Below are 26,439 nucleotides of genomic sequence, written 5' to 3' on the forward strand. Positions count from 1 at the left end.
AGTCACACATTTTCGACACCTTGTGCTATTTTTGCTAAATGCAAAAAAAAAATCATAGGGCAGCTGGCGAAATTTGGCAATGACTGAAATGAGCACAAGAAAGAACTTGTTGAGGGACTTTACTGTGAGTACCTGCCAAAGTACATACTATATGTACATATGTATGTATGTATGTATATCCGTAAGAGATAATAAATCAACTTGTTCACTTGAGTACTTAGTAACCAACTGAATATTTCTAATCTCTTTTAGAGCACTCAGTAAAGCGGATTTCTATCCGGTTTTAAAGAATTTCACAATATTAGGTTTATTCACCAAATAATTTTTACAACAAATACAGTGTCATTATTTAGCCCATATAAAAGGTGATCCATTTCGAGGTTCCCTACTTTTAAAAAATAAAAAACACAGAAACTTCATATTTAATGATGAATGTTTTTTATCGTCCGAAAGAACATTCTTATTTATTTATGTGCTGTAGATTATCGCTGTGAAATATTGGCCGTGACTAGGTCTCAGATGTTCCATTCATTGAGTCCAATTTTCGATGACTTGTTCAAGCATTTCGACTGGTAACCGGCGAATGAGACGAGTGATGTTTTGCTCTACGACCTGAATCGAAGCGCAATTGTGCGTGTAGAATTTAGATTTTACATATCATCACAGGAAAGAGTCTAATGGTGCGATATCACACGATCTTAGTGACCAATTAACCCTTCCAAAACGTGAAATAATCTGGTAAACGAAGTGTTCTCTCTATAAATCCATTGATGGATGCAATGTGTGGGAAGTGTCGGCGCCGTTTTGATGAAACCAAATGGTACCGAGATCACGAGCTTCGCATTCAGGCATCAAATAGTCCGTTATCACGGTGCGATAACGGTCTTCATTGACGGTTACGTTCTTAACGGCTTAATTTTTGAAGAAATATGAACCGATAATGCCACCGTCCTACAAACCACACCCAACCGTTGTTTTTTCTGGATAAATTGGCAGCTTTTGAATCTCTTCAGAATGCTCTCCATCGCAAATGCGGCAATTTTGTTTGTTTTAAGTAAGAAATGGGCGTCATCACTGACTAAAATTCGGCTCGAGAATGTCGGATCTTCTTGGAACTTTGCAAGAGCCCATAGAGCGAAGCGATGTCGCTTGGGAAGCGCGAGCGACTTCAGTTCAGTGCCCAAGCGCTATTTTATACGTTTTAAATTTAAGATCTCGACGTAAAATGCTCCAAATTTTTCCATATGGACTGATCCTGCTATATTGTCTTCTCTGCAATAATGAATGTTGGGTCTTAAGATTTTCATCTACCCAAAATAGTTTTGTATCTAAGTAAATAAACAGAATAGGAAAATCCTGTGTTCTGTTATTGCTTCGCAATGATTTGAAAGAGTTTACTAATCGGTTTTAAAACTCACAACCTATCAAATGATAGAATGCCATGACTATGATTGTGTCTCCTTTACTGAATCTACTTTTGTTTGGAAAATCATAATTTTAATTATTTTTTAAATTTTTCCAGTTTACACTTTAGTTTTTGCTGAAATATAGGAATAGAATGTATACGTATTCATTGCCCTTCGGCTTGAGTTTTATTTTCATTTCCGCCAGGCGAAATTAAGCAAGCAAATGAAGGTCAAAACGTATACCGAATACATGTAAATGCTTCACAGGCAAACAAAAACATATACATACATATGTATACATAATAAGTGCATGCTCATAAAACCGTTATGCCAATTTTTGCCAATACTTTTTTTCGCCTTATTTTTTTATTAATAACTCAATGTCGAACAATGTTGCACCGTTGTTGCTTGTCTTTACATGTGCAAAAGTATATTATATATGTATCTATATATAATATATCAATGTGTATATATGTATATAGATGGTCAATGTATATACATATGTATGACATAATTCCTGCTGCCTTCTATCATATTGTCTAACATTTTACTACTCATAACGGCACACAATAGCGTCCGTCTGTTGTGATGACTTTATCGATTCATTATTGGTGTTATTGCAAAATGATAAAAGAATGATAGACAAATTAAGTTAATTGTTGGACAACAAACTAATTGGCAGTGAGCGTGAAAATGATTTCAAGCGATATGAGGATGATGACAGAAGCATGGAAATATATAATATAGGTAAAATATAATGAGGTCGGCAGGTAATGTCAAACCCACTTCTACTAAAATCCATAGACTGTGTGAAACTGTTATAAGACTAAAGTTTGTTGGACAAAAGTCTTGCACAAGTATCTAAAACTGAGTTCTAAACTCAAGTTCCCTAAAAAAAATTTAAAAAATGTACTGTACCCTTCTGCTAGAAGTCATTTCAGTTGTAATAATCCTGAAATCCCGATTACTGATCTCAAAACTTATCTTTAGTTTTTGCAATTTAAACAAAAATCTCCTAGAAACATTTCCAGATCTTATTTAAACTTCACACAGCCTTAAAATGGCTCGAAGTAAGCAGATAACGACATATTTCAATAATATCCGAAGCTGCTCTCGCTATTATTGATTAATTTTTTGGTATTCTCTTCTGTTCAGTGTTTTGAAAAAGTCCTCAAGACAAGTATACTATCTTCATAATATCAAAGCCACTTCTAAATAGTATTATAAAGGCCTTGTGAGCTTCTTCTTCTGTAGAACAAATCATAACAAAGTCTCTGGAAATTACTCCAAAATATGTTTAACCATTTTTATATTCAGTAAGCAAATTTCTCAATCAGCAGCAAGTGCTTAAATTCCGAAAACTTGAGAGAATAATGTATCGAACAAACAACTGGTATAAATGAAAGGTATTGGCATAATCTTGTAGATACAGAATTACAAGGGGACTGAGATTTCTACCGAACAAAAATTATATTTTAAGAACAGTTTAAGGCAATTGTTAAAAAGGCCACTATCTTATAGCGTTTTAAGAGTCTTGAGAGTTTCTTCTTCAACAAACGGAACTGTAGCAGGTTCTCTGGGATTACTTTAGATCACGTTGAACCGTTTTTGATATTTTGATATATGTATTTATCTCTATCTCTATCTCTATCTCTATCTCTATCTCTATCTCTATCTCTATCTCTATCCTTATCTTTATCGTTATCTTTATCTTTATCTTTATCTCTATCTTTATCTTTATCTTTATCTTTATCTTTATCTTTATCTTTATCTTTATCTTTATCTTTATTTTTATCTTTATCTTTATCTTTATCTTTACCTTTATCTTTTCCTTTACCTTTACCTTTACCTTTACCTTTACCTTTACCTTTACCTTTACCTTTACCTTTACCTTTACCTTTACCTTTATTTTTATCTTTACCTTTACCTTTACCTTTACCTTTACCTTTACCTTTACCTTTACCTTTACCTTTACCTTTACCTTTACCTTTACCTTTATCTTTATCTTTATCTTTATCTTTATTTTTATCTTTATCTTTATCTTTATCTTTATCTTTATCTTTATCTTTATCTTCATCTTTATCTTTATCTTTACCTTTACCTTTATTTTTATCTTTACCTTTATTTTTATCTTTCCCTTTATCTCTATCTTTATCTTTATCTTGTTATTTTATCTACACTGCTTCGTGAACAATATACATATACATATGTACATATATGTATATTCAAACTTGTCTACAATAATTCCCACTCACTCAATCACTCTCTGCTTGCTGCTTTTTTCAAAGCGCTCAGTCGCGCCAAATATTTTTTATCGCATGATATACATTTTTTTTTACTCGCACTGGGAAACTGCTAGATGGTGACGATGACCTATTTGACATTTAACCTCTGTCGGCAATGTGCACAAATTACGGTAATCGGTAAGCGGCTTAGACAGGGCGCGACTCGGAACACTTTTGCTCATTTCACAAATTACAAGGAATGAGCAAGAAAAGCAAAGGAGAGGTTGAATGAAGGGAAAATAAGGAAAGCATAAGCAATTTCCTTTTGCGACACAGACAGACATCATATATATTACTAATCCGGTGTCTGTCTATGACGGTTCTCACATATTATTATTTTTATATTCTATATATACGTATATATGTATATATGTATGTATGTATATTTATATATTTTTTGATATCAAATTTCATTTAATCATTATTGCAATTTCCTCTGTCTTTTGCAGAAACGCCTACGCGCCGCACCATTGTTAAATCTAGTGTTTGCCAATCGGAAATTGTCCTTTTACGATACCAGCCACACTCCCGGCAGAGATGACGGCATGCGGTAAATATACTACATATGCATATACACACACATATATAAATATATACATATATAAATGAGAAGCTTGTATAACACCTAACATTTTTGTTGGGTTTACGAAGCACAACAAATATCAGTTTCGTTTAATACTAATTTATGAATAAACAAAGCTTTAGCTAATACAACAAAAACAGTTTTAAAGCGAAAAATGCAACTAATTTTGCAGTTTGAAAAAATAAGCTAAACTTTGTTAATTTTTTGTTTGTTATTGTATTATATTTTTAACTTCTTATTGCTTGCTTTCAAATTGTTTGTCGTTTGGTGTGCGAATTATTATTAATATAATGTTTTCTTGGTGGCAGTGGTGCTGTGACGTCACGCTAAATGTCTACCGTTACCGATTTTTATCACCAAACCCTTCATTGCTCAGTAGGGTTAAATAAATTGTACATAAAAACTTTATAAAACCATTAAAATTCTATATATAGAAGTATATATTTAAGTACACAAGGTGATTATGGCACTTTTTTAGAACATTAGAAGTCTGTATGAAAATATTGACTCTGATGCTTTCCCGAAACTATAAAGGTTTCGACAAATTTTTATGAAAAATAATATGATTTTTTGAAAAAAAAAAAAAAAAACGCATATGCTTTCCCGAAACTATAAAGGTTTCGACAAATTTTTATGAAAAATAATATGGTTTTTGGATAAACGTCACCTAGAGGAGTCCTATGATTTATAGAATTGAACAAAAGATATGAGTTTTGTCTATAGAAGACATATAACACGACCTTGCCTTTGAATTTTAAGACTCACTAAGTCATGTTGCTACCGAATTAAACTACAATCGAAATCCAAGCCAATCGATATTTTAGTAATTGTGGTTAGATTCAGTTTAATTTCTATTCCCAGCAGTTTGGTGGTCCTTGAGCTAACAAGGCGTGCCTATCAATAAAGAATTGCTGAGATGATTCTATTTCGTCTTCTTCTATACAGCTTCTGCATAAATGCCGATAGAGCAATGACCTCTTTAAGCCCCCATAACTAGCAAGAATACTGAGGGCAAAAGCCGACTCGATCGCATACGATCGATCTTGGACCAAAACGATCTTGGGACACCGCATAAGCCGTTGGTAGTCTATATATTATATATTCATATATAACTAGGGAGACGCTAACTTTACTGAGGGCAAAGAGCTCACTTTGACAGTTACGATCGATTTTGGACCAAAATAATGTTGGGACAGCACAATGACGGCTATCCAGTAGTACGAGTAGAGGGGAGCACAGACACTAACGCACGGTTAGTGAGCTCAAGCCTAGCATCGCTGCTCTGCTATCAGAGAGGACAGTCACTTCTCTGAAGGCGGCTGAATATCGGAGAAGTAAATCTACAGCCGCCTTAATGGCAGCAAGCTCGACTTGAAAAACACTGCAATAGTCAAGAAATATAAACTCAAGTTGATAGAGGGATCCTCACAATATGATTCTACACCAAGCTTCTCCCCAAACTTTGACCAATCCGTAGAAAAGTTCATCTCCCACCAATGGCTCCTTCCCACCCACAGCTCATTTACCGGTATATGTCAGACAAAAGGCCCACCCAGTTTGGTTAAGAGACTCCACGATCCAAAAGAACTGGTATAAAGTCAAAGCATTTAGAAACCCAGATTCTCTGAGTCTCATAGGAACTTTCGCAGCCACATACCTTCTGGCGATATGATATTAAGCACAATATGCAAAATGGCATTAAGTGCCATGGAGTGGACCTTAGTGCACCGCATATGCCGAGGAGTACCGCTAGTTAAACACTCCGGAGCTTACTTACAAAAATGGTATTTTCTAGAGCCTTCCACCAATAAAGACTCCGTACAACATAATGGGTTTGACTGGTGTTGTAGAAGCTCAGGATTACTTTCGGTTAGCGATCCCACCTCTTGTCAATAGTTTCTCTTCAGCAGTACAAGGCAGTCAACGCCTTCTTTGGTGTATTCTGTATTCGAAAATTTCCTATCCAGGAAAAGCACTGAATACTTCACCGTATCCGCAGGTTAGTTCCCATTCACCGCAGTGGTGCTCTCGGCATCTTGTATACCCAAAGTAAATAAAGTCTTCTTAGTTTCATTTGGATGGATGGACTTCCGGCCGCGATGAGATATCCTATTGTTACTTTCTTCACGGAACTCAAGATCTTTTCTTTGACCATGAGTGCTACTTTGTCTGCCTAGGAAATCACCCGGCAGCGATAATCCTCAAGCTTTTCCGGCAGGTCGTTGACGACCATAATCCACAGAAGAGAAGAAAGAACTGTACCTTGTGCGGTTTTTCTACTCATATTTTGCCGAGCATGTGACCTGTCTCATTTTGTGACGATAACTCTTTCCCACAGAAGACTGAGAAGAAGGTGTTTGTGGTTCGATTCAGTCTCAAAACCACTCAAAACAGTTAAAACTCCCTACGGTAAGACGTTATTGAAAGCTCACTCAATATCAAGGAAGATCCGAACAGTGAATTCTTTAAGTTTTATGTCTTCTTCAAGCCATAAGGTTTTTTGAACTGCTAATGAAACAATTAGTCATCAAATGAGGTCTGTAATAAGATATCAATCCAGTGTCGATTGCTAGAAAAATCGAAGTCAACTATTATTTGTAAAAGTGACTACCATCGAAAGCGAAGTATCCATGATCAAAGAGAAAAGATGCCGAAACAAATTCCAATTGACTTTAAGAAATCTTGAAATCATATATATTGGTCTACTAAAAATAAAAAAAATATATAAATATAAATTTAAACAGAAAACTGCAAAAATATCTCACTTGTCTAAAAGCAAAAGCCAGTTTTAGCACTTTCAATGACATAACATCGTCCATTCAATCAATTTATAGTTTAATTGATTTGCCAGTGACTCTGCAACACTATGACAATTCATTATTTCCATGACGATATTGCATTAAATGCGCAAATATTTAATAGATCAATATTTAACAGAATGCGCTTCGTCAAGCTTGATTGATTGATTGAAAGCACTACACACATATCAAGCAAAAAACACGCCTTGATTGATGCGGCAATCGGTAAACTATTAAAAGTCGCAGAAAGTGATACTTTTCAAACGAAATGGATATATATTTGCAATATAAAGATACATAATACAATCTCTCAAACACGACGTGACTGCGTGTAAATATTGGGAATTAGCCAAGGCAAATATTTCAGGTGGCAGGTAGACTCATTTACAGACAAGGCACTATGTGCGAATCATATGCTTGAGCTAATTTTAAGCCGTGATTTATTTTTATACTTAACACATTTATAAATAAAAGCAGAGTGTTCAAAAATAGACAGACTTGACACTGCGGCTTAGCGACTTGGCGAAAATGCTGCTATTTTTAGCAGCACTCTCCTAACCTTACCAAAAGCAAATATTTTTGTGGCGGCACCAAGCGCCTGACTCGGATCAAACCGTGCGAAATTATTTATATATTAAATAATAGCTTTTATTGCTATGCAAATTGTAGCAGTACAACAACTTTGTCGGACAGACGGAAATGTAGACTTTGCAACTTTGTTGATATGCGTAGTGCCTTGCAGGACAAGATATTTTCACGAAATTTGACATAGAATATTGCTCAAGACAATCAAACTGTGTATGTATTCCAACACCAAAACCGCCGTTAGGATCGATAAGGACTTCTCCGAGTCATTCTTTACCAAAGGAGGTTTCAAAAAAGGCGACTCCTTTTCGTGCGACTTCTTCAGTCTACTGCTGGAGAGAATAATTCGAGCTGATTCGAGAAGGCACTGGCCTCAACAACCGGGATGTTTATTTATTTATTTAAGTCTATGAACATTAATTCTTACAGACTAATGGAGAATTAAATTACAGTTAAATAGGTAGAAATAGGTAGATAACTTAAACTAAAAAACAGAATTGAGGGTAATAGTGAAGGATACCCTAGAGTGAGAAAAATCTAGAAGAACATTCTCGGAAATCGAATTAAACTCCCGCATAGCATCGAAGTCGTATATAATTTCTTCTATTTTGGAACCAGCATTAATACCAACAAGAACGACAGCCTCGAAATCCTACGCAGAATAACTCTTGCTAACAGGTACTGGATCGGCGTTACGAATTTTTGAGAGAAAGGTTCTGGGAAAGATTTATGGTACTTTGCGTATTGGCAAGGGCGAATACCACAGTCGATGAAACTATGAGCTCTAAAGATATACGACGACATTGACATAGTTCAGCGAATTAACAGGCAGCGGCTACGCTGGCTAGGTCATGTCGTCCAAATGGATGAAAAAACTCTAGCACTGAGGGTATTTGACGCAGTACCCTCTGGGGGAAGAAGAGGAAGACTTTCACTGTTCCTGGAGCGGGAATATATTGTCTAGAGTTAGACATAAGCAGCCTTTTAAGTTGCCGGATGACTGCAATATATTTCAAGCTGAGATCTTTGCCATTGCGAAAGCTGCGGAGGCAATACCAGAGTTAACATCCACGTAGACAGCCAAACAGCAATCAAGGCAGGTACCTCGCATCAAATATCCGCCAGAAGTTTCATGGGAAGCAGAGCGACAGTGGAAAGTGTTGCCAGAAGCAAGCTATTTCACTTCTACTGTGTGCTGTGTGTGAGCGAGATTGCCAAGAATTGTGTACGGCTAACACCTGATAACGTGATCAACATTGGGAAACCCATGCATGGCCTTGACGACGATCTGGACAGCAGCATGGTAAAGAAAATCAAAACGCGATGGAATGAGCTACCTGGGTGCAAAACAAAATTCGTATTCCCACTCGGTAGAAGAGACTGTAGGAACATGATCGGAATAATAACTGGTCACTGTCTGGTGGCGATACACGCCAACAGGTTGAGGCTGACAGATCGAGAAGACTGCAGGAAATATTTAGAGCAGGACACCAGCGAAACAATGGAACATCTCTTGCACATTTGTTTCGCATTGCCAAGACTCCGCTATAAGCATCTAGGGTCCCCACGATAGGATGCACTGAAGGAGGTATCGATTGTGAGGTCACGGAACCTATTAATTCGCGTCAAGCACAGGAATCCTAAAAGGTGACTACTTCTCATGGATCTAGTAACTGAACTCCATCTGGTATCACAAAGTACCAAACTAGTGTATGCGTGACCTGTTGGCCAATCAAATAAGCCTAATTTAACCTAACTTAATATAGCCTGTTCAGGGTATAAAAAAATATATATATTATATTTTTTCATATCACTAAGGAACTGGTAAGAGTTGCTGGTAAGTTGGCAACCATTGCTGAAAACAAAAAATTATGAAAAACGAAATTGATACGATTATCAACGTTTGTTTTTTTGTTAACCAATCAGCTGACCAATCAAGTCCCAACAAACCACTCGAATTACTTGATCATTGAAATGCAGACAAGCCATTGCTTCACCTAACGGCAGCAGCCGGCAATTTGTAGCAGCCAGCGTTGCCGCACGTCCAAATTGATAACGGAATGTGCCTTTAATTTGTAAACAAAACACTCACTATTTTTAGAACATTTAAGTGGGTGAATAAATATATTTGACAATATTATATGGCTATAAATAAAGAGCAAACACCTGTGCGACGAACTGTACTTATATTCGGGAATTTTTTATAATATAAAAATCTCTAACTTGGTTCAAACGCATTTCACTCGACAACACTGCGTACTAGCGGCTATCAAGTTGTTTTCAATTTGTGCTTCAAAAATGTTTTCTTTGTTGCATGGCATGTTGTGTTGCCCATAAATCTAATTTGTCTGGACTTTGGAATAACACAACAATAATAATAATAGGGCTGTTGATTTGTGGATGAGGCAACAACATGTTGTGCCTTCGATAAAATTAGTTAATATCAAAAAAATGTATTTCCAAAGACAAATATTTTGCGAAATAATTAACATTTCTAATTAACACAGTGCACGCGAGTAAACCGATTTGATTTAGTTTCTTTTTATAGCAAAAATATTATTGTTCTGAAAATTACGCAATAACTAACAGCAAATATTTGCCCCATCCATAGGCTAATTATAGGTATTTGTTTAAGTAATTTCACAAAAATTAACAAACGGTTTTAAATATGGTTTAAGCAATTAGACATTTTATAATAACAATATTGTATATTATTTAATATAATTAATACTGAAAGAAGGAGCAAAACGGACGTCAATTGCTCTAGTTAGATAAACAAATATTTAGTTATATAGACTACAGTACTCCTTTTATTTTAAATTTCCAGAACATTTAATAAAAAGCTATTCTTATTGACGTAAATTACTTTTGAAAATTATTCCAGTAAATATTTAATAATATTAATGTTTATATTTTGCTGTATGTCCGAGACAAATAATCAATTAACAGTGATCGGATTTAGTTCAAATATGCGCCTTTTCGTTCGATAATCTGTTTCCATCTAGATGGCAACTTTATAATACCCCACTCGTAGAAGCCCCCTCCTTATTTGTGAAGAACTCGGACAGCCGCTTTTCACAAGCCTCTTTTGAGCTCAGCTTTACACCAAAAAGGCTGTTCGCCATGGACAGGAACAGATGGTAATCACTTGGCGCTATATCCGGGTTATATAGTGGATGCGATAAAACCTCCCATCCGAGCTCCCGTAGCTTCTGACCAGTCATCAACGAAGAATGTGTGTTCTGACGTTGTCCTGGAGGAACACTACACCATTCCTGTTGGCCAATTCTGGACGCTTCTGGTCGATCCCCTGCTTCAAGCGGTCCAGTTGTTCGCAGTAGATGGACGCATATGGCGTCTAGCTATGTGGTAGCAGCTCATAGTGGATGATTCTCTTTCAATCCCACAAAACACACAGCAAAACTTTCCTGGCTGTCAAACACGGCCTGGCCACTGTTTGGGACGATTCACCGGCCTTCGACCACGACCGTTTTTGCTTAATATTGTCGTATGTGATCCAGTTTTCGTCGCCAGTCACCATTCGCTTCAAAAATGGGTCGAGTTCCTTCCGTTTCAGCAGCATATCGCAGGCGTTGGTTTGGTCCAGAAGTTTTTTTTTATTTTGTGTCAAATCATGCGGCACCCAAACATCAAGTTTTTTTGTGTATCCAGCCTTCTGCAGATGGTTTAAAATGGTTTGGTGACTAACTTCCATCTTCTGGGCGATGTCACGAGATGCCACATGCCGGTCTAACTCGATGTTTTCCATGATTTGATCGGTATTCGTCGTCACAGGTCTTCCGCCGGCTGACTTTTCCATGGTGTCGTTTTCAGCCGCTCTGAATCGTCAGCACGCAGTTCGAAGTATTAGAATACCATTCCCCAAAACACCATTAATCTCACGGAACGTTTTTCTAGCGAATTTGCCTTTAACGAAGGAAAACTTAAAAATATCTCGATTTTCGGCGTTAGTGAACTTCATGTTTACACGTCTATAACTGTTGAACGCAATATCCAAACTAATCATGCATAGCGTCGTTTTGTAGGTTATGTCAAGACCTTTCAAAGATGTATAGTATTGCCAGATACGAGCTCTGTAGCGCTTTATACATAGCCGCGAAATTCAAAAGATAAAAAGGCGGAAGGGATATATTTGACAACCAATGTAAAAACTATTGTTTATCTTAACATGCTGACTTAGAAATTTTACAAAAAAGTTGCTTTAAAACCGCAACTCATGCGCCTGAACGCATTATCTGCAGAGCTTCAGTACGTTAGATCCGCCAACAGGGCGTATGAGTAACCAATGTGAGACTTCAAAATTTGATTAAACCTTTTAAGCTAGCTACATACACATAAACACATTATATTACCATATGTGTGCACATAAAAAAAACACAACTCATCTTTGGCTCACGTTTGGCTGCCGGCTCTGCTCATCTTGGGTGATTTTTTCAATTTCATGCTAATGAGGAGTTAATAAAAGCTAATACAATGCAAATACAAGCTGCAGTTGGGCGATAAAATTCGATTTGACTGTACGAAAGCGTGTGTTATACGCAAGTCGTGTGTGTTAAAGAATTAAAAACATAATAAAATTAATATCAATTAACATATTTATTCGAAATATTTGCGAACTTCAAAGAGCGAAGTGAAACTGGCCAACTTTAACGCCTATAAAATTCAAGTTCGAACTTTCGAATATAAAGTCTGTTGCGGATATTACAAACGAACGGTCTCAATTGAATTGATCGAAGCGCAAGCAAAGCGGTGGTGTTACTTGGAAAAATACAAATAAAAGTCTGAAATTTTCACAAAAACTCCCAAAAAGTGTGTGTAAATATTTTTATTTTCGTTAAAATAGTCAATTGCGTTAAAATAAAAATGGATTTCCTAAGTTTAATTGACGAGGTCGCCGTGACGGGCCGCGATTTGCATAGCAAATATATTGACTCGCGCACGGAGTCTTATGAGAACCTCAACGAGCTAGATAACTCTTTGAAATTGATCAGCGCCGAAATGCTGAGCGACAAAGTGCTTGCTCAGGAGTTGGATAAAAACGAGAATTTAGAATTGGATCATTATGATGAGGCTGTGCTGACCGAATTGGTGCAAGGCATTTGCATGCAGCAACAAAAGTCGACTTTTGTCAAAATCGTGTCGAAATATTTGAGGTAAATTGCACAAATTGTTGGTGTTGTTGGTGATAAAATTTCATACTGGTTTAAAAAATTAAAATTCATTAAACACAAAAACAAAAAAAAACTGTTATTTGCACAGCATCGTAGTCGTAATACCCCAAACAAAACAGTTTTCCGTAGAAGCAATTGATTTTGATCGATCCGTTTGTATGACAGCTGTAAGATATAGTGCTTCAGTTTGAAGATTTTTTTTGAAATCCGCAGGTTTGCCTTGGATAATAATATGTGCCAAATTTCGTGAAGATATCTCATCAAACGACAAAGTCTTCCTTGCAAGAGCTTGGTTTTGACCAATCAGTTTGTATGACAGCTATATGCTAGAGTTCCGTCCGTTCTGCACAATTTTTTTGAAGATTGAACCTTGAATACTAAAAAGCTCTCCGTAGAAGAGCTTTAGTTCATTGATCATTCAGTTTGTTTTATAGCTATAATATATAGTCGTTCGATCAGAACAGTTTGTTCGGAGGATATAGCTCTGTGGTGGACAATAATTCCTGCCAAATTTCGTGAAGATATCCCATCAAATAAAAAGTTTTCCATACAAGAACTTTAGTTTGGTTGTTCAGTTTGTTTGACAGTTGTGTGTTAAGTGGACGGATATCGGTGGCTCGGATAATTGAGCAGTTTCTTAATGAGAAAAGTGCTTGGGAAAAATATATCTTAAAACTAGTTCACTTTTAAAAAGAAGACCGATTTTCTCCTTTATTGGCGTAGACACCGCTTACTCGCTTTAGCTGAGGTTACAATATCGCGCCAGGAGCGCTTGGAGATTCCAAGTGTAGACAGGTTCTTCTCTATCTGGCCTTTCTAACAGGGTGGCTGCCTTCCTCTTTCTCTGCTTCTCCCGGGGGGTAGTGCATCAAATATTCTCAGAGCTTGAGCGTTTCCATCTACTCGGTCGACATCATCAAGCCACCGTAGCCACTGTCTCTTAATTCGCTGAACTATGTCAATGTCGTCGTATACATATGTCATTCAGCTTATGGTTCCATCGAATCCGATATTTGCCGTAGCCAATTCCCAAAGGACCGTAAATCTTCCACAAAACCTTTCTCTCGAGAACTTGTAACGCCGCCTTATCAGATGTATCCATGCCTCTCACCATATAGTAGGCCGGGGATGATGAGTGACTTGTAGGAGACTTTACTTTTTAAATGCTTACTTAGCCCGAAGTAACACGTGCTGACAAGAGTTATTTTGCGGTGGATGTCAGCCACGAAACATTGTTGGTGGTGTTTATACTGGTTCCAAGATAGACGAAATGATATACGACTTCGAAGATGTGACTGTTAACCGTGACGTGGGAGCCAAGTCGCGAAGAGGTTAATGCGATTCAACCAATTTTTGACATTCACACATACTGTTATTAAGAAAGGATTCTCTCCAAATTTATTTATTAAATACAGAGACTGATATTTGCGGTAAAAGTTCTGAGATCAACATATTTGGTACCTAAGGGCTTTAGAAGTTCTGATTAGATCTGCACAATTTTTAGTCATAAGCTGCCATGCTTCGAAGCCCGATTTGGTTCATTCTCGTTCTGTAACAAAAGAATGCTAGAAATCGGTGAGGCAGGTCCCGAGATGTGTAATTTCATTTTAAAGTGGGCAGTGCCGCCCCCATTTGTTCAATTTCGACGCTGGCTTCCATAGAGCCCTCTCTTACCATCTCTGGCGCATTTAGTTATTGCTTTTTCACGCTCTTGGTTATTTTTCAATAGTACCGTTATATGGAGAGTGGGTGACTTATCATTGTTAGGGGTGCTGAAGGGATTTCTCCTGAGTTAATTTAGTTATTGTAGCTTCAGAGGTTCGAGATAAATGTACATACATTAAACCTGTTCGGTGTGGCGCCATGCCCATTTTCCAAAATTTTGAACCACTGGTGTCCCTTGCTACTGCAATGCTCTGTGCTAAATTACAGTTTTGTTACTCATTTTAGTGCTTAGTTATGGCACTATGTTGGCTTACGTTTACGAGCTTCGATTTCACGATTTCAAGGCATTAAACAGTCAGTTATCACGGCGTGATAACGGTCGCCATTGACGTTACGTTCTCACCGGCATCATTTTTGAAGAAATGTTGGAAACATGTGGATTCACCAGCCTATAAAGCACATAAAAATGTTGTTTTTGTTGATGAAATTGCAGCTCTTGAATCTCTACAGGTTGCTCTTTGTCCCAAATGCAGCAATTTTGTTTCTTCACATACCCATTGAGCCAGAACAAAATTTGCTCGAAAACGGCGGATCTTCTTGGAACTTTTCAAGAGACCATCGATGTCGATAGGGAAGATCGAGCAGCTTCAGCTCTTACACAAGCTGTAATTTGTACGCTTTCAATTTAAGATCTCGACGTAAATTGTGCCAAGTCGTTCCACACGTCAGTCCGAGTTGCTGCGAAAGGCAGCGAATCAACTCGCCACGGTCTTCGCGTACACTTTCAGCTGCGGCTGCTATATTTTTTTCACTGCGTCAGTGAAAATCAAAATATAATAAATATATAAATATAAAATATACCAAAAATCAATAAAGAACAATGTATAGCCGCAATTCTGGACATAATCTTATCATTATATATGAACATCCTTTAATAAATCTGTTAACAGATTATATTTTGCTACGTGCTTCTGATTCGCTATAGACAAAGTCTGCTTATTTTCTTAATAAACTTTGTAAACAAACAAACTTTAATATAATTTACAAAAATTATGGAACCTTAAATATCAGAAATCAGAAATTTATCAGCTCCAAGTATAATCAAAGTACCTGGTTTTTGGAATTTTGGACTTAATATTAAAAAAAAAAAACAAGTTATTTTTAGAGAACCACAATCATTCATTCATTACTTTTTGCAATCTTTATGGTTTCCATAATTGAAAAAAAATGCTTAATACGTGATTTGAAATCACAGTAGCTCACTAACCAGTCCTCGTACTCGCATAGACAAGGCGTAATTTTTAAATTTTATGTGCTGCGACTGATTAGATAAAATTTTGTGACTCAAAGCGAGTCATGAGTTTTATTTTCTAATTGCACCGCCCATAAATATTTGTACTACCTGTTTCGTCACATACATACATACACAGATTTATGGAAGATAAACTTGAATTTTTTTTTACGAGATAACACGGCTAGACGTTACACAGTTAGATTACGAGTACAAAGCACGAGCCTATTTTTGCTTACGTATTTTTGAATTTCGGGGAAGAATTGTGTGGCTGTATGTAAATGATAACTTCATTGACAAATTTACAGTTGTTGTTTTACGAGTTTTTGGGGATTTTATAATTTTTGAAATGTCGTTAATATTATTTAGGGTTCTCTGCAAATATTTATGGCTGCTGCAGTTGGCGAGTTAGTTCGTGGTTTTCAATATATACATATATATATATGTATGTTATAATCATAATAATATAATAATTCAATTCAGAGTAGATTATCAGTATACATTGTAACAAAAAAGTACCTGGAAATCGTAAGTAAAAAGCAAGATATTTAATTATAATGCTCTCCATGAATATACGATCAGAATTCGCATGATCAAGCGTGTGCAAAGAGAACTATTTACGGTACTCTTTATGAAAAAAATTAATCTTTAACGGGACGAGTCGAACAAGAACGAGTTTCATATTCAAAATATCCACAAAATCATTCAAAGGGACTATGAGAGATGTCGAGCTCTCCTGCCATCTCTCTAACACTTGGCTGATGATTTTACCATATCCTACATCTTTGCTTTTTAATATTTTCATCAGTTGAAGAAGTCGAAGGTGTTCCAGAACGAGGCATGTCTCCAAAGATCCCTCAACCGCCTTTGAAGATTGTTTACCATTTACCAGGAAAATTTAATTACAATTTTCGGGTGCTTTTTCGTCACAATGTATTATTAATAGAAGTACTTAGTATGCATTTTCTCTGTACATTTAATAACAGTAGCGTTCCATTACAGTTCAGTGTTCCATAGAAATATATAGATCTGTTTCACAAACTTTCACTGCGAAATAGAAAGAATTTAATTATAAATGTTCTAGAGTATTTCGGATGATCTTGAAGGTAGTTTTTACGACAATCTCGTTTGCTAACTTCAATAAAACCGAAATTTATATCCGTCCGTGTACTATTCTTTTTTATTCTTTGCTTTCCTATTCATAAGCCTCTCTGTCGTTGAAGTCCATTTGCTAATTTGGGTAGATATTCTCATCAAAACACATAATCTTCTTAGAGGTCCACTCCTGGCAACATTGTTCCCACTTTACTTTTATATTGGGCTTGAAATTAAAGAGCACAAAAATAAACTAAGGTGAAGATTTAGAATCGAGGCAAAAATGAACTAAATCAATTCGGGCTCAATTTTTCAGAGGAAATAAATATTTTCAAAGATCCTTTAAAAAATATTAATAATAACAATTTTCGAAATTTTACGGGTTTCGAACAACGTCAAATCAGCCACGAAACGATATTTTACATTTACTGCCAACAGACTTGTTCTGAAAGCAAATGGCAGCGAGGTCAGATCTTAGACTGAGCGAATCTTCTCTATTATTCTACTACTTATAATAAGCGGCATTCTAAGATCTAAGGATTAAACTTAAATTTGGTTCACAATATTGTGTTCCCTTCAAGAGAAGGCTGGCAAAGGGAGGCATTGGACAGGTACACAGGGGTAATTATCTATAGAAATGGATATGAACTACGACAAATAATCGAGTGGCAGGAACAAAAATATATATAAAAATTGGCGTCTACCAGGCCACTGCAGTGTCTTCCAAGTTGAGATCACAGCAATTAAAAAAATAATCATTCTTGTACTGCCAAATTGTGTGCTTACAACAAGAAATATATTTATGTTATAGACTTTAAATAATGCCTTGATCTCTTAATGAATCGAACATCCTATTTCTAAGTAAACCTGCAATAGGTTTCTGTACATTAAGAGGGAATTTATATACCCTCAATGTATATACCTTCAATTCAAAAGGAATGCCAAAAGAACTGAAGTGCGAGTGCTAACAGGTGGCTGTCTAATTGGCTGACAGACTGGTAACACCACACAAGGACTATTGTAAGTAGAAGCTGTCAAGAGTTAAAAAGAAGAAGAGACTACATATAAATGATCTTCTATGAGATTGAAAAGCTTCGTATGAGATATCACAATTAATCGTTGAGGGTTTCTTGACGCTGTCTCGAAAGTTTTTGTATTCATAAATGTCGCTTTTCAGCTCGTTAGCTCGATCGCCGCGACACTGTAGCAAAATGGACAGCGAAACAATAATTTTTCAATATTTTTATTTGATTAATGTTATTAGGACCTCAAAAACAACTACTTTAAGCACAAAAAAAGTGCGATTTCTTGAAAATCCCAGACTGACCCAACCAGCCAAGTCAGCTGCTTTCAATTAGTATGGCGCTAAACAAGCATAAGCCATTGTCAGTCTAATTCTTTTAATGCGAAATCTAAAAATAGCATTTTATTGCTAGCAATACTCATTTTAAACATTTCCATTATGCAAAGAGTAAATACTGCAAGCGATGGTTATATTTAAACTATTTGAATAAGTATGATATGGGATTTACCTAAAATAATATATTCTGCGTAAAAGCCGCTTGCACGCTTACCATATGTCTAACAATAGAACAAATAACTAAAACGGTTTTAATATGTAACTATATCAATCTATAGGTGCATTAGGGTGGATCGAAAAATCGACATTCTTCTTCTTCAACCTTTAATAACTTTTAAACGGTTAGGTTTACGAAAAAATCATGTGAGATTAGTTGTGGAGCGTTCAATTTCTTACAAATATCTATAAAACGAAATATTTTTTTCTAGTAGTTTGGAGGCGAAATGTAAATTTTTCGAAGTGATAATAAGCAAAGTATATAAAACCGCTAGGCAGAGAACCTTCCAGTTGCAATTGAGAACTCATACTTAGAGTGCCTTTCTAAGGGGTGTCTATCAAGCAATTTTTCATAGTACGAAGCGAACAAAAAATTTTTTTTTTTACCCACCCTAATGTATATGTATTCCACAAATATTTTTTGCAAATGAAGCAAACACTTAAGTAGTTTAAGTACTAAAACACTAAATATTTAAGCAAATATTATGTAGCTTTTCAGTGGTCAAAAAAGGCCGAGGAAGCAACCAGTCAATATGTATTTCACTAGCTATGTATTCCCTAATAACTTCACCAAGATGCGCTAATTAACACCTTTCGCCGCGCGCAAACAAAAACCGCTGGGCAAATGCTAATAAATATTTATTAAAATTTTAACAGTAATAAAAGTGCTGTTAATTTGATACAAAAACGCCGATGAAGCCGTTGAAAAAGGAGGGCTAGGAGGGGCGTGTGGTGATGGCTGCGCAGGTGAGTGGCGCAAACGAGTCTCGCGGGGCTGAGGGCTAAGCTCACTTTACACTACAGTTTATTGGTTTATTGAGGGCTGGGTGGAGGCACGTGCGTTGCGGCTTGTTGTGCCGATCATAAAGTGGCTATATAATTGGCGCACAACGTGGACTTGAAAGTCATTAGCGCGCGTTCCAGCCGACTGTGCACAAGTGCAAATTCATGAGAGCATAACATTTGGTGAATTAACCAATTATAACAAATCCAAATACGATTAAAAGTGCTCAGCGTTAATTAGACATTGAGAGTAACGTAAATTAATTGCATTTTGACAAGAGTTTTTGACAACAAGTTGTTTGAGTAAATAAAAAGTCACGCATACGCCATGGAGGTTCAAAGCAGTGCAGTTGAGAATTATAGCTTTGGTGGTGTTGGTTTTAAGGAGAAGGATACGTTGGATTTAATCGCAATTGAAGAGGAAGCTTATGCGAAGAGTGATAGTGAGAGTGATGCGGGTATTATGATTGTGATTGATAAAGTGAGCGATGATGGCGTAGACTCAGTAATCGACATTTTACCAACAACTAATGAAACAAGCGCTGAGACTGAAGCGAAAAATCAATTGGAGAAAAAAGTGGAAGAAGCAAAGGAACTGCAGGAGACCACGCAAATTATTGAGGAAATCATTGAAGGCGTGGCGCTTAATCATAGGCGTGGCACCATTATACGCACCATATCGGCGATTATAAGGTAAATGCAGCGTGATAAGCCGCAGAACAGAATCCAAGAACATTTCTGTTTTGGTCAATGTTAACACATAACTAAAATACAATGAATGGGACTTCTTAGCGTGATCAACAGCCTAGATCATCATTTTATTGCAATAATTCGCATATCTGATCAGTGTTAGCATTACTATATAGTATAACGGTAACAATGCCTTGACAATATTCTTTTGGCGCCATTTCGATAATTTGTTTTGCATTTTTAGCGAAATACTTGTATTGCTTAAAATAAAAGCACGAGCGAGTTGCCATACTTTTGAAAATAATAAGTCAAAAAAAAAAAAAATGTAACACTAAGACTGAGTATTAAGTTTTAAATGGTCTTAGAGTTTACAAAATAAATTTGTGGAGGATTGCCACCTGTTTGAAACTTTTAAAAACATGAAAAATTTATGAAATTATTACAGTAAGGAGAACAAAACTGTTTACAAAGTATATCTGGCCGAAAAGAATTTTTTTGAGCTGAAGTTGATTTAGCCATGTGTGTCTGTCCGTCCGTCTGTATGTATATACGTGAACTAGTCCCTCAGTTTTTGAGATATCGAACTGAAATCTTGTAAAAGTAATTTTCTGTCCAAAAAAACTGCTAATTCGACGGAACTGTTGATATCAGACCACTATAGCATATAGCTGTCATACAAACTGAACAATCAAACCCGAGTGTTTGTATGAAAAACTTTCTTAATTGACAAGATTTCTTCATGAAATTATACATGGCTCATTCTACTAACAAATGATACAATATCTGAAGAAAACTTTTAGATCGGGCTACTATAGCATATAGCTGCCATACAAACTGAACAATTAAACTGCAGTTTTTGTATGAAAAACTTTTTTATTTGGCAACATTTCTTCACGAAATTAAGCACGGCTCATTGACTGAAAAAATTCTGCAATATCTGCAAAATTTTTTTAGATCTGACCTCTATAACATATAGCTGCCATACAAACTGAACAATCAAACTGCAGTTTTTGTATGAAAAACTATTTTATTTTCAAAGATTTCTTGACAAAATTAAACACAGCTCATTTTCTAAAGGAACACTACAATATCTGAAGAAAACTTTTAGATCGGGCCACTATAGCATATAGCTGCCATACAAGTTGCGCGATCCAAGTCCAATTCAAATTCTAATATGGAAACGTCTTTATATGTAAACGGTACTCTAGCTTCGTTGCAAGCGAATTTAATATTTTTCTTATTTATTATGTCTTTATTATGTCCTTACTTACCATTATTATATTTTTGTGGTAACCATTTAACTGTCGCACAGTGTTTTCAGACAACTTATCGCTTCGTATGACAATCGCGCAATGGCAAGTGGCGTCGTTTGGCACACGCCACCTACGATTGTATATAACAACACATGTATGTATGTGTGAGTGAGTGTACACAAATAAGTGTTTACCAAAAAAAAAAAATTCTCTGCTTGATGGGTTAATTGTTGTCAAGCTATTAAATTTTTTTTTCAAATTTAATGTCTATCAAACTGAGCACATATATATATATCAATACATTTATATACATATATATAAAGTGTTATATGTTATCATGTATACTTGATGTACATACATATGAACATACATACCAGACAGCAAACACATTTGAAAACAAGTGATATTCAAATTAATTGCATTAATTTGTTTAGATTCTTTGATTTCAAGTGTCTTTTAAATACCGTTACTTGTATGTACAATGTCTTTTCGTTTTCTGTTTTTTTTTTTGCCAACAACAACGAATTCGCTTTGGTGTAGCCTACAGAAGCGCTTCTTATCGATGCGACCGTGAGTAATTCCATTCCAAAAACAAAAACAAAAACAGAAAAAAATCGCAAAAATATTTCAAATTTTAGTTTTTTACTTTTTACAAATAAATTTTGTGCGTTTTCTTCTTAGTAAAACTTTATTCATTTCTATAAACACCGTTATTTATATAATTACATTTTCATAAAATTCATTACTAAAGCTTTATCTGCGCCAAAAATGAAGTAATTCCGTTTACCATTCCGTTATATTGAAAAACTTTAACTCTTGTTGTTGTTATTGCTGTTGCATTGAGTGTAGTAATTGCTCCTGTGAGCGTCATTTTTTCGATTGTGTAGTTTTGTAATATTTTTTAGTATTTAATTAACCGTTATTTTTGTAATTTGTATATGTTATTGCGTGTGTTTTGGCGCGTGTTGAGTTTCAAATACTTGTTTTTCAACTTTTTTGTATTTAAAGTCTGTCCGTTGCTTTTTATAAAGATAATACATTTTCAGTTCGTAATCAATTTGGTTTCGTATTAGCTGCGAAAGCTTAGTTTTCTGCTTTCTTCAACGCGTTGTTTTGCTTAAACAATTTTGTTATTGTTGTTGTAACAATATACACTACATACATACATATATTCAAAGAAATTCTATGATTAGCACTGCAGGTTCTAACGTATATATGGGCGGTTCAGACTCCGATGAAAACGATCCAACAGATGGGTAAGGGCTTAGACAACTATACACTTAAAAAAATTATTTTCAAAATTAAAAAAAAAAACAGAATTATTTTCAAAATTAAAAAAAAAAACAGAATTATTTTCAAAATTAAAAAAAAAAAAATGTTTCAAAATTAAATTTTTTTTTTAATTTTTCAAAATTAATTTTTTTTATTTTAAATATTATTAAAAAATAATTAATTATAATAAATATTTCTTATTTACATATTTCGGTATAAAATGCAAACAATTATATATGTATATGGAAATAAAATATATACAGGGTGGTTTGAAATATCAGTGCTCTAACGCCGAATTAAATGAAATCTGCGCTGATTGTGCTTGTTTAAAGACGATCGTACGATACTTTATAAAATAAAAACAGAAACAAACACATATGTATGTAATCTCAAAAACAAAAAAAAAAATAAACAGTTAATTGCGATTTTGAATTTTTAAAACTAAATTTTCAATATTTAATTCCGATTTTCGAATTAGGGAAAAAAATCGAATTTTTGATATAAAAGAGTTGAATTTTTAAATTCAAAATTAAATTTCCAACTTCTATTTACGATTCACTAATTAAACTCAACTTTTAATTCCGATTTTTGAATTTAAAATTAGATTTTGAATTTTTTATCCAAACATTTTTAATTTATTATCATCATTATGGCATTCAAAATAAAATTTTCGATATTCAGTTCCGATTTTGGAATTCAAAATCAAATTTGCAACTTTTACTCCAAAATTTTCTAGATAAAAATTATTAAAAATTAAATTTTCAACTGATAATTTCGATTTTGAGATTCAAAATTAGATTTCATTAATTCTGATTTTCGGATTCAAAATTATAATTTCAATATTTAATCCAAAATTGAAAAACATTTCATTTGTCAATATTTCGGCATTCAAAATTAAATTTCGAACTTTTAATACCAATTTTGGATGTTCTAAATTAAATTATAATTTTTGGAATCAAAATTTTGTTTCCAACTTTTTGCTCTTATTTATGGATTACAGTATTAAAATTATAACAATAAAATTTTCAGATACAAAATAATGTTCCCAATTTTTAATCCAAAATTTTTTAGTTGAAAAATATTTTATTTCAACATGATTTTGAGATTCAAAATTCAATATCCGTCTTCTAATTCCGATTATCGGATTCAAAATAAAATTTCCAAGATTTAAACCCGATTTCGGAATTCAAAATATTATTTCAAGTTTTAAATACCATATTTTTGATTTGAAAAATATTTCATTAATCATGATTTTGGGATTAAAAAATAAATTTCTATTGTTTTTAAATAAAATTTCAAATTGTTTATTCCCATGTTCAGTTTAAATAAATAAAATTGTATAATTTCGATTTTTGGATTCAAAAATAAATTTCGACCTTTTGATCCAATTTTGGGATTCAAAATAATATTAAATTTCCAATTTTTAATCCCAAATTTTTTAGTTGAAAAATATTTCGTTCATCATTATTTTCGAATTCAAAATTAAGTTTCCAACTTCTAATTCCTATTTTCAGATTAGAAATTATATTGTCAAATTCTAATCTTTTTAATTAAAAAATTAAAAGAATATTAAAAAAACTACAAAAATATACATTTCAGCCACACAGGTGTATCCGTCTCCTTTAAGGCATGCGTTCAAAAATTTCCATAAAATTCAATGCAGACAAAAGATTGATTAGCATGTCATGCTCCTCTATTATCATCTCAAAACAACATTCATTAACGTTATGCGCGCAAATTCTTGGCAAATTTCTCACCTAGATTAGTTATAGTCTAAAATAAGGTAAACTCATATACACGCATATCTTCTCTCATACAATAGCATGATTGCTGTGTATGAGTGCATACTTGATAATGTATAACAGAAATAACCGTTAGTTAAGTGACGTTTACGAAATGCACTTAAATTTCAAAAAGTATGCAAACATTTCCTTTCACAATCAACTGCCTGCATTTGCACGCATCCATAGTATCTCTGCTCTCCACTCAAGCATACTCGATGGCATGGACACTGCAGACCTGCAGACATACATTCCAACATATGTTATGTTACACGATTGATATGCCCGTTACTTATGCATAAGTATTTCAAGTATGTAGTTGTTGGTTTTTTGAGCCAAATCTTTGCTACCTTTTTCACATATGTACATACATATAGACAAACATACGTAGAAATTGTATCAAATGAGTGGTTACATACTAACAACATATAAACATAAGTATATATACATATATACTCCTATATATCCATCAACATATCTTCTCCATACATACATGTAAACATATGCTGGTATCCACATATATTTGTGTGTACGTGTGTGCATGTGTTACATACATACATATGTACCAGCCGATGTTAAGATGCCCACATGTACTAACTAACAGCTTTTCACTCTGCTAACTTTTGACATATTGCTACTAACTAATGCTCGAAAATTAGACTAGCAAAACAAAGCAACACTTACCAACAACTCGCTAATTAATTTCTTTACCATTTTTTTTTTTTGCAAATGCTTTCGTCGAATAACAACAGTCATCGGGAGCAGGAGCAACGCAACGCCGAAGATGTGCTCTTCGATATGTTCTACAATGAGGAGACCGGTCTTATATCGATGGGCAAGTTTTTGGCCGCCCTCAAGACGACCGGCATTAGGCGCAGCGATCCACGCATACGCGAATTAATGGAGAATTTGAAGAAGGTGCATAAATTGTCGAATTATGAGACTGGTTCGTCGGCGGAAACGCAAAATTTGAATCGTGAAACATTTAAAGCGTAAGTAATATATTGAATAATAACAAAAAATCTCCATCTTTAGATCGCCTCTTAGATGTTATATGCTTCCATTAAAACCATAAATCATCCAGCCCATAGCTGAGGGCTTTTATAACTAGTTCTTTTAGGTCAAAATGAAATAGATTGCATTTTTAAGGACCCTTAAATTGATATTCGATAATTTTGTAAGGTTCTATACAGCTCAAATAGCTCTCTTACTGGCCGTAGGACCACAATTTCTAAGCTAAATCTTTGGAAGTCAGTGAATATTCAGAAAGTTTTACCAGTTTTTTGAAAACTTCCTGTTTAGCAGCATTAGGAGTGGATGCATACGTCTCAAAAAGAAGCCTCGTTGAAATACAATCTGCATTTCTGCTTGAAAAACACTACAGTGTCTAGCAGTCTGATACAAGAGTTGATTGAGAGCTACCGGCAGAAGATTCCCTCTCGAACCCCCCACTTGAATTTCGATCTATCCGTGAAAAAGCACTCCACTCCATCCACATATCTCTCAGAGGTATGTGTGTAGAGAATAAGCCGCTGGGAGTAGATGGCGCAGTGGTCTAAGTTATAAAAAATGAAATCGAAATACGACAATATTTCGAAATATCCTACTCTGAGACGTAATATGTGCGGCTTCCCGCAGTCGCGGGTACTATGTGTAGAATGGTATTAAGTGCCATCGTTGGTGTTGTATGTGGTGCACCGCTAATTCAATGAGAGTCGCTCGTTGAACATGTTCCAGCTATTTAGCGAGTATGGCTTTGTCGAGCGAGCTCCACTAGATGAATACATCATAGAATAGTATTTGCTTAACGACGGTTTCGAAAAGCCAATGCACATTTTTTGGTAAGGGATCCCACCACATGCCAACAGCTGCTTTACGGCAATAGAGAGAAACTAGTACCTTCCTCACCCATTTCTCAACATTGGATTCCACGATAGCTTTTTATCAAGAATGGGGCCCAAGTACTTCGACTTTTCAACAGGGTGAAGTCGAGAGCCCCCCAATGAGTGTACGAGTGCCTGCGGGAATTTATACTTTCTCGTAAATATAAATAATTCAGTTTTATTCGGATTGACAGCTAAGCCGTTCCTATCCTCTAGCTACCACAATGAGGTACCCTTGCGTTAACTCATAGACAACATTCCGGAATTTTCCTTTTACCATGAGAGCAACATCATCTGCGTA

At 35.1% G+C, this 26,439-nt stretch overlaps 1 protein-coding gene across 8 annotated transcripts in view; it reads left to right on the forward strand.

Moving 5' to 3' along the window:
* The window catches only part of LOC105233848 (glutaminase kidney isoform, mitochondrial), a 57,480-nt gene that overhangs the window by 25,323 nt on the left and 5,718 nt on the right, over positions 1-26,439 (forward strand). For 2 of the 8 annotated variants that reach the window (XM_049450768.1, XM_049450774.1), the window contains exons 2-5: positions 4,141-4,241; positions 21,743-21,772; positions 22,396-22,458; positions 25,008-25,247. In XM_049450768.1, the coding sequence (XP_049306725.1) occupies positions 4,141-4,241; positions 21,743-21,772; positions 22,396-22,458; positions 25,008-25,247 (434 nt within the window). Of the gene's footprint in view, positions 1-4,140; positions 4,242-12,359; positions 12,832-19,332; positions 19,953-21,742; positions 21,773-22,395; positions 22,459-25,007; positions 25,248-26,439 lie in introns of those variants that run through there. The other 6 variants (XM_049450771.1, XM_049450775.1, XM_049450770.1 and 3 more) reach the window with 5 other exon arrangements.

This window comes from Bactrocera dorsalis, chromosome 3 (assembly GCF_023373825.1).
Source record: "Bactrocera dorsalis isolate Fly_Bdor chromosome 3, ASM2337382v1, whole genome shotgun sequence".
NCBI lineage: Eukaryota > Metazoa > Arthropoda > Insecta > Diptera > Tephritidae > Bactrocera > Bactrocera dorsalis.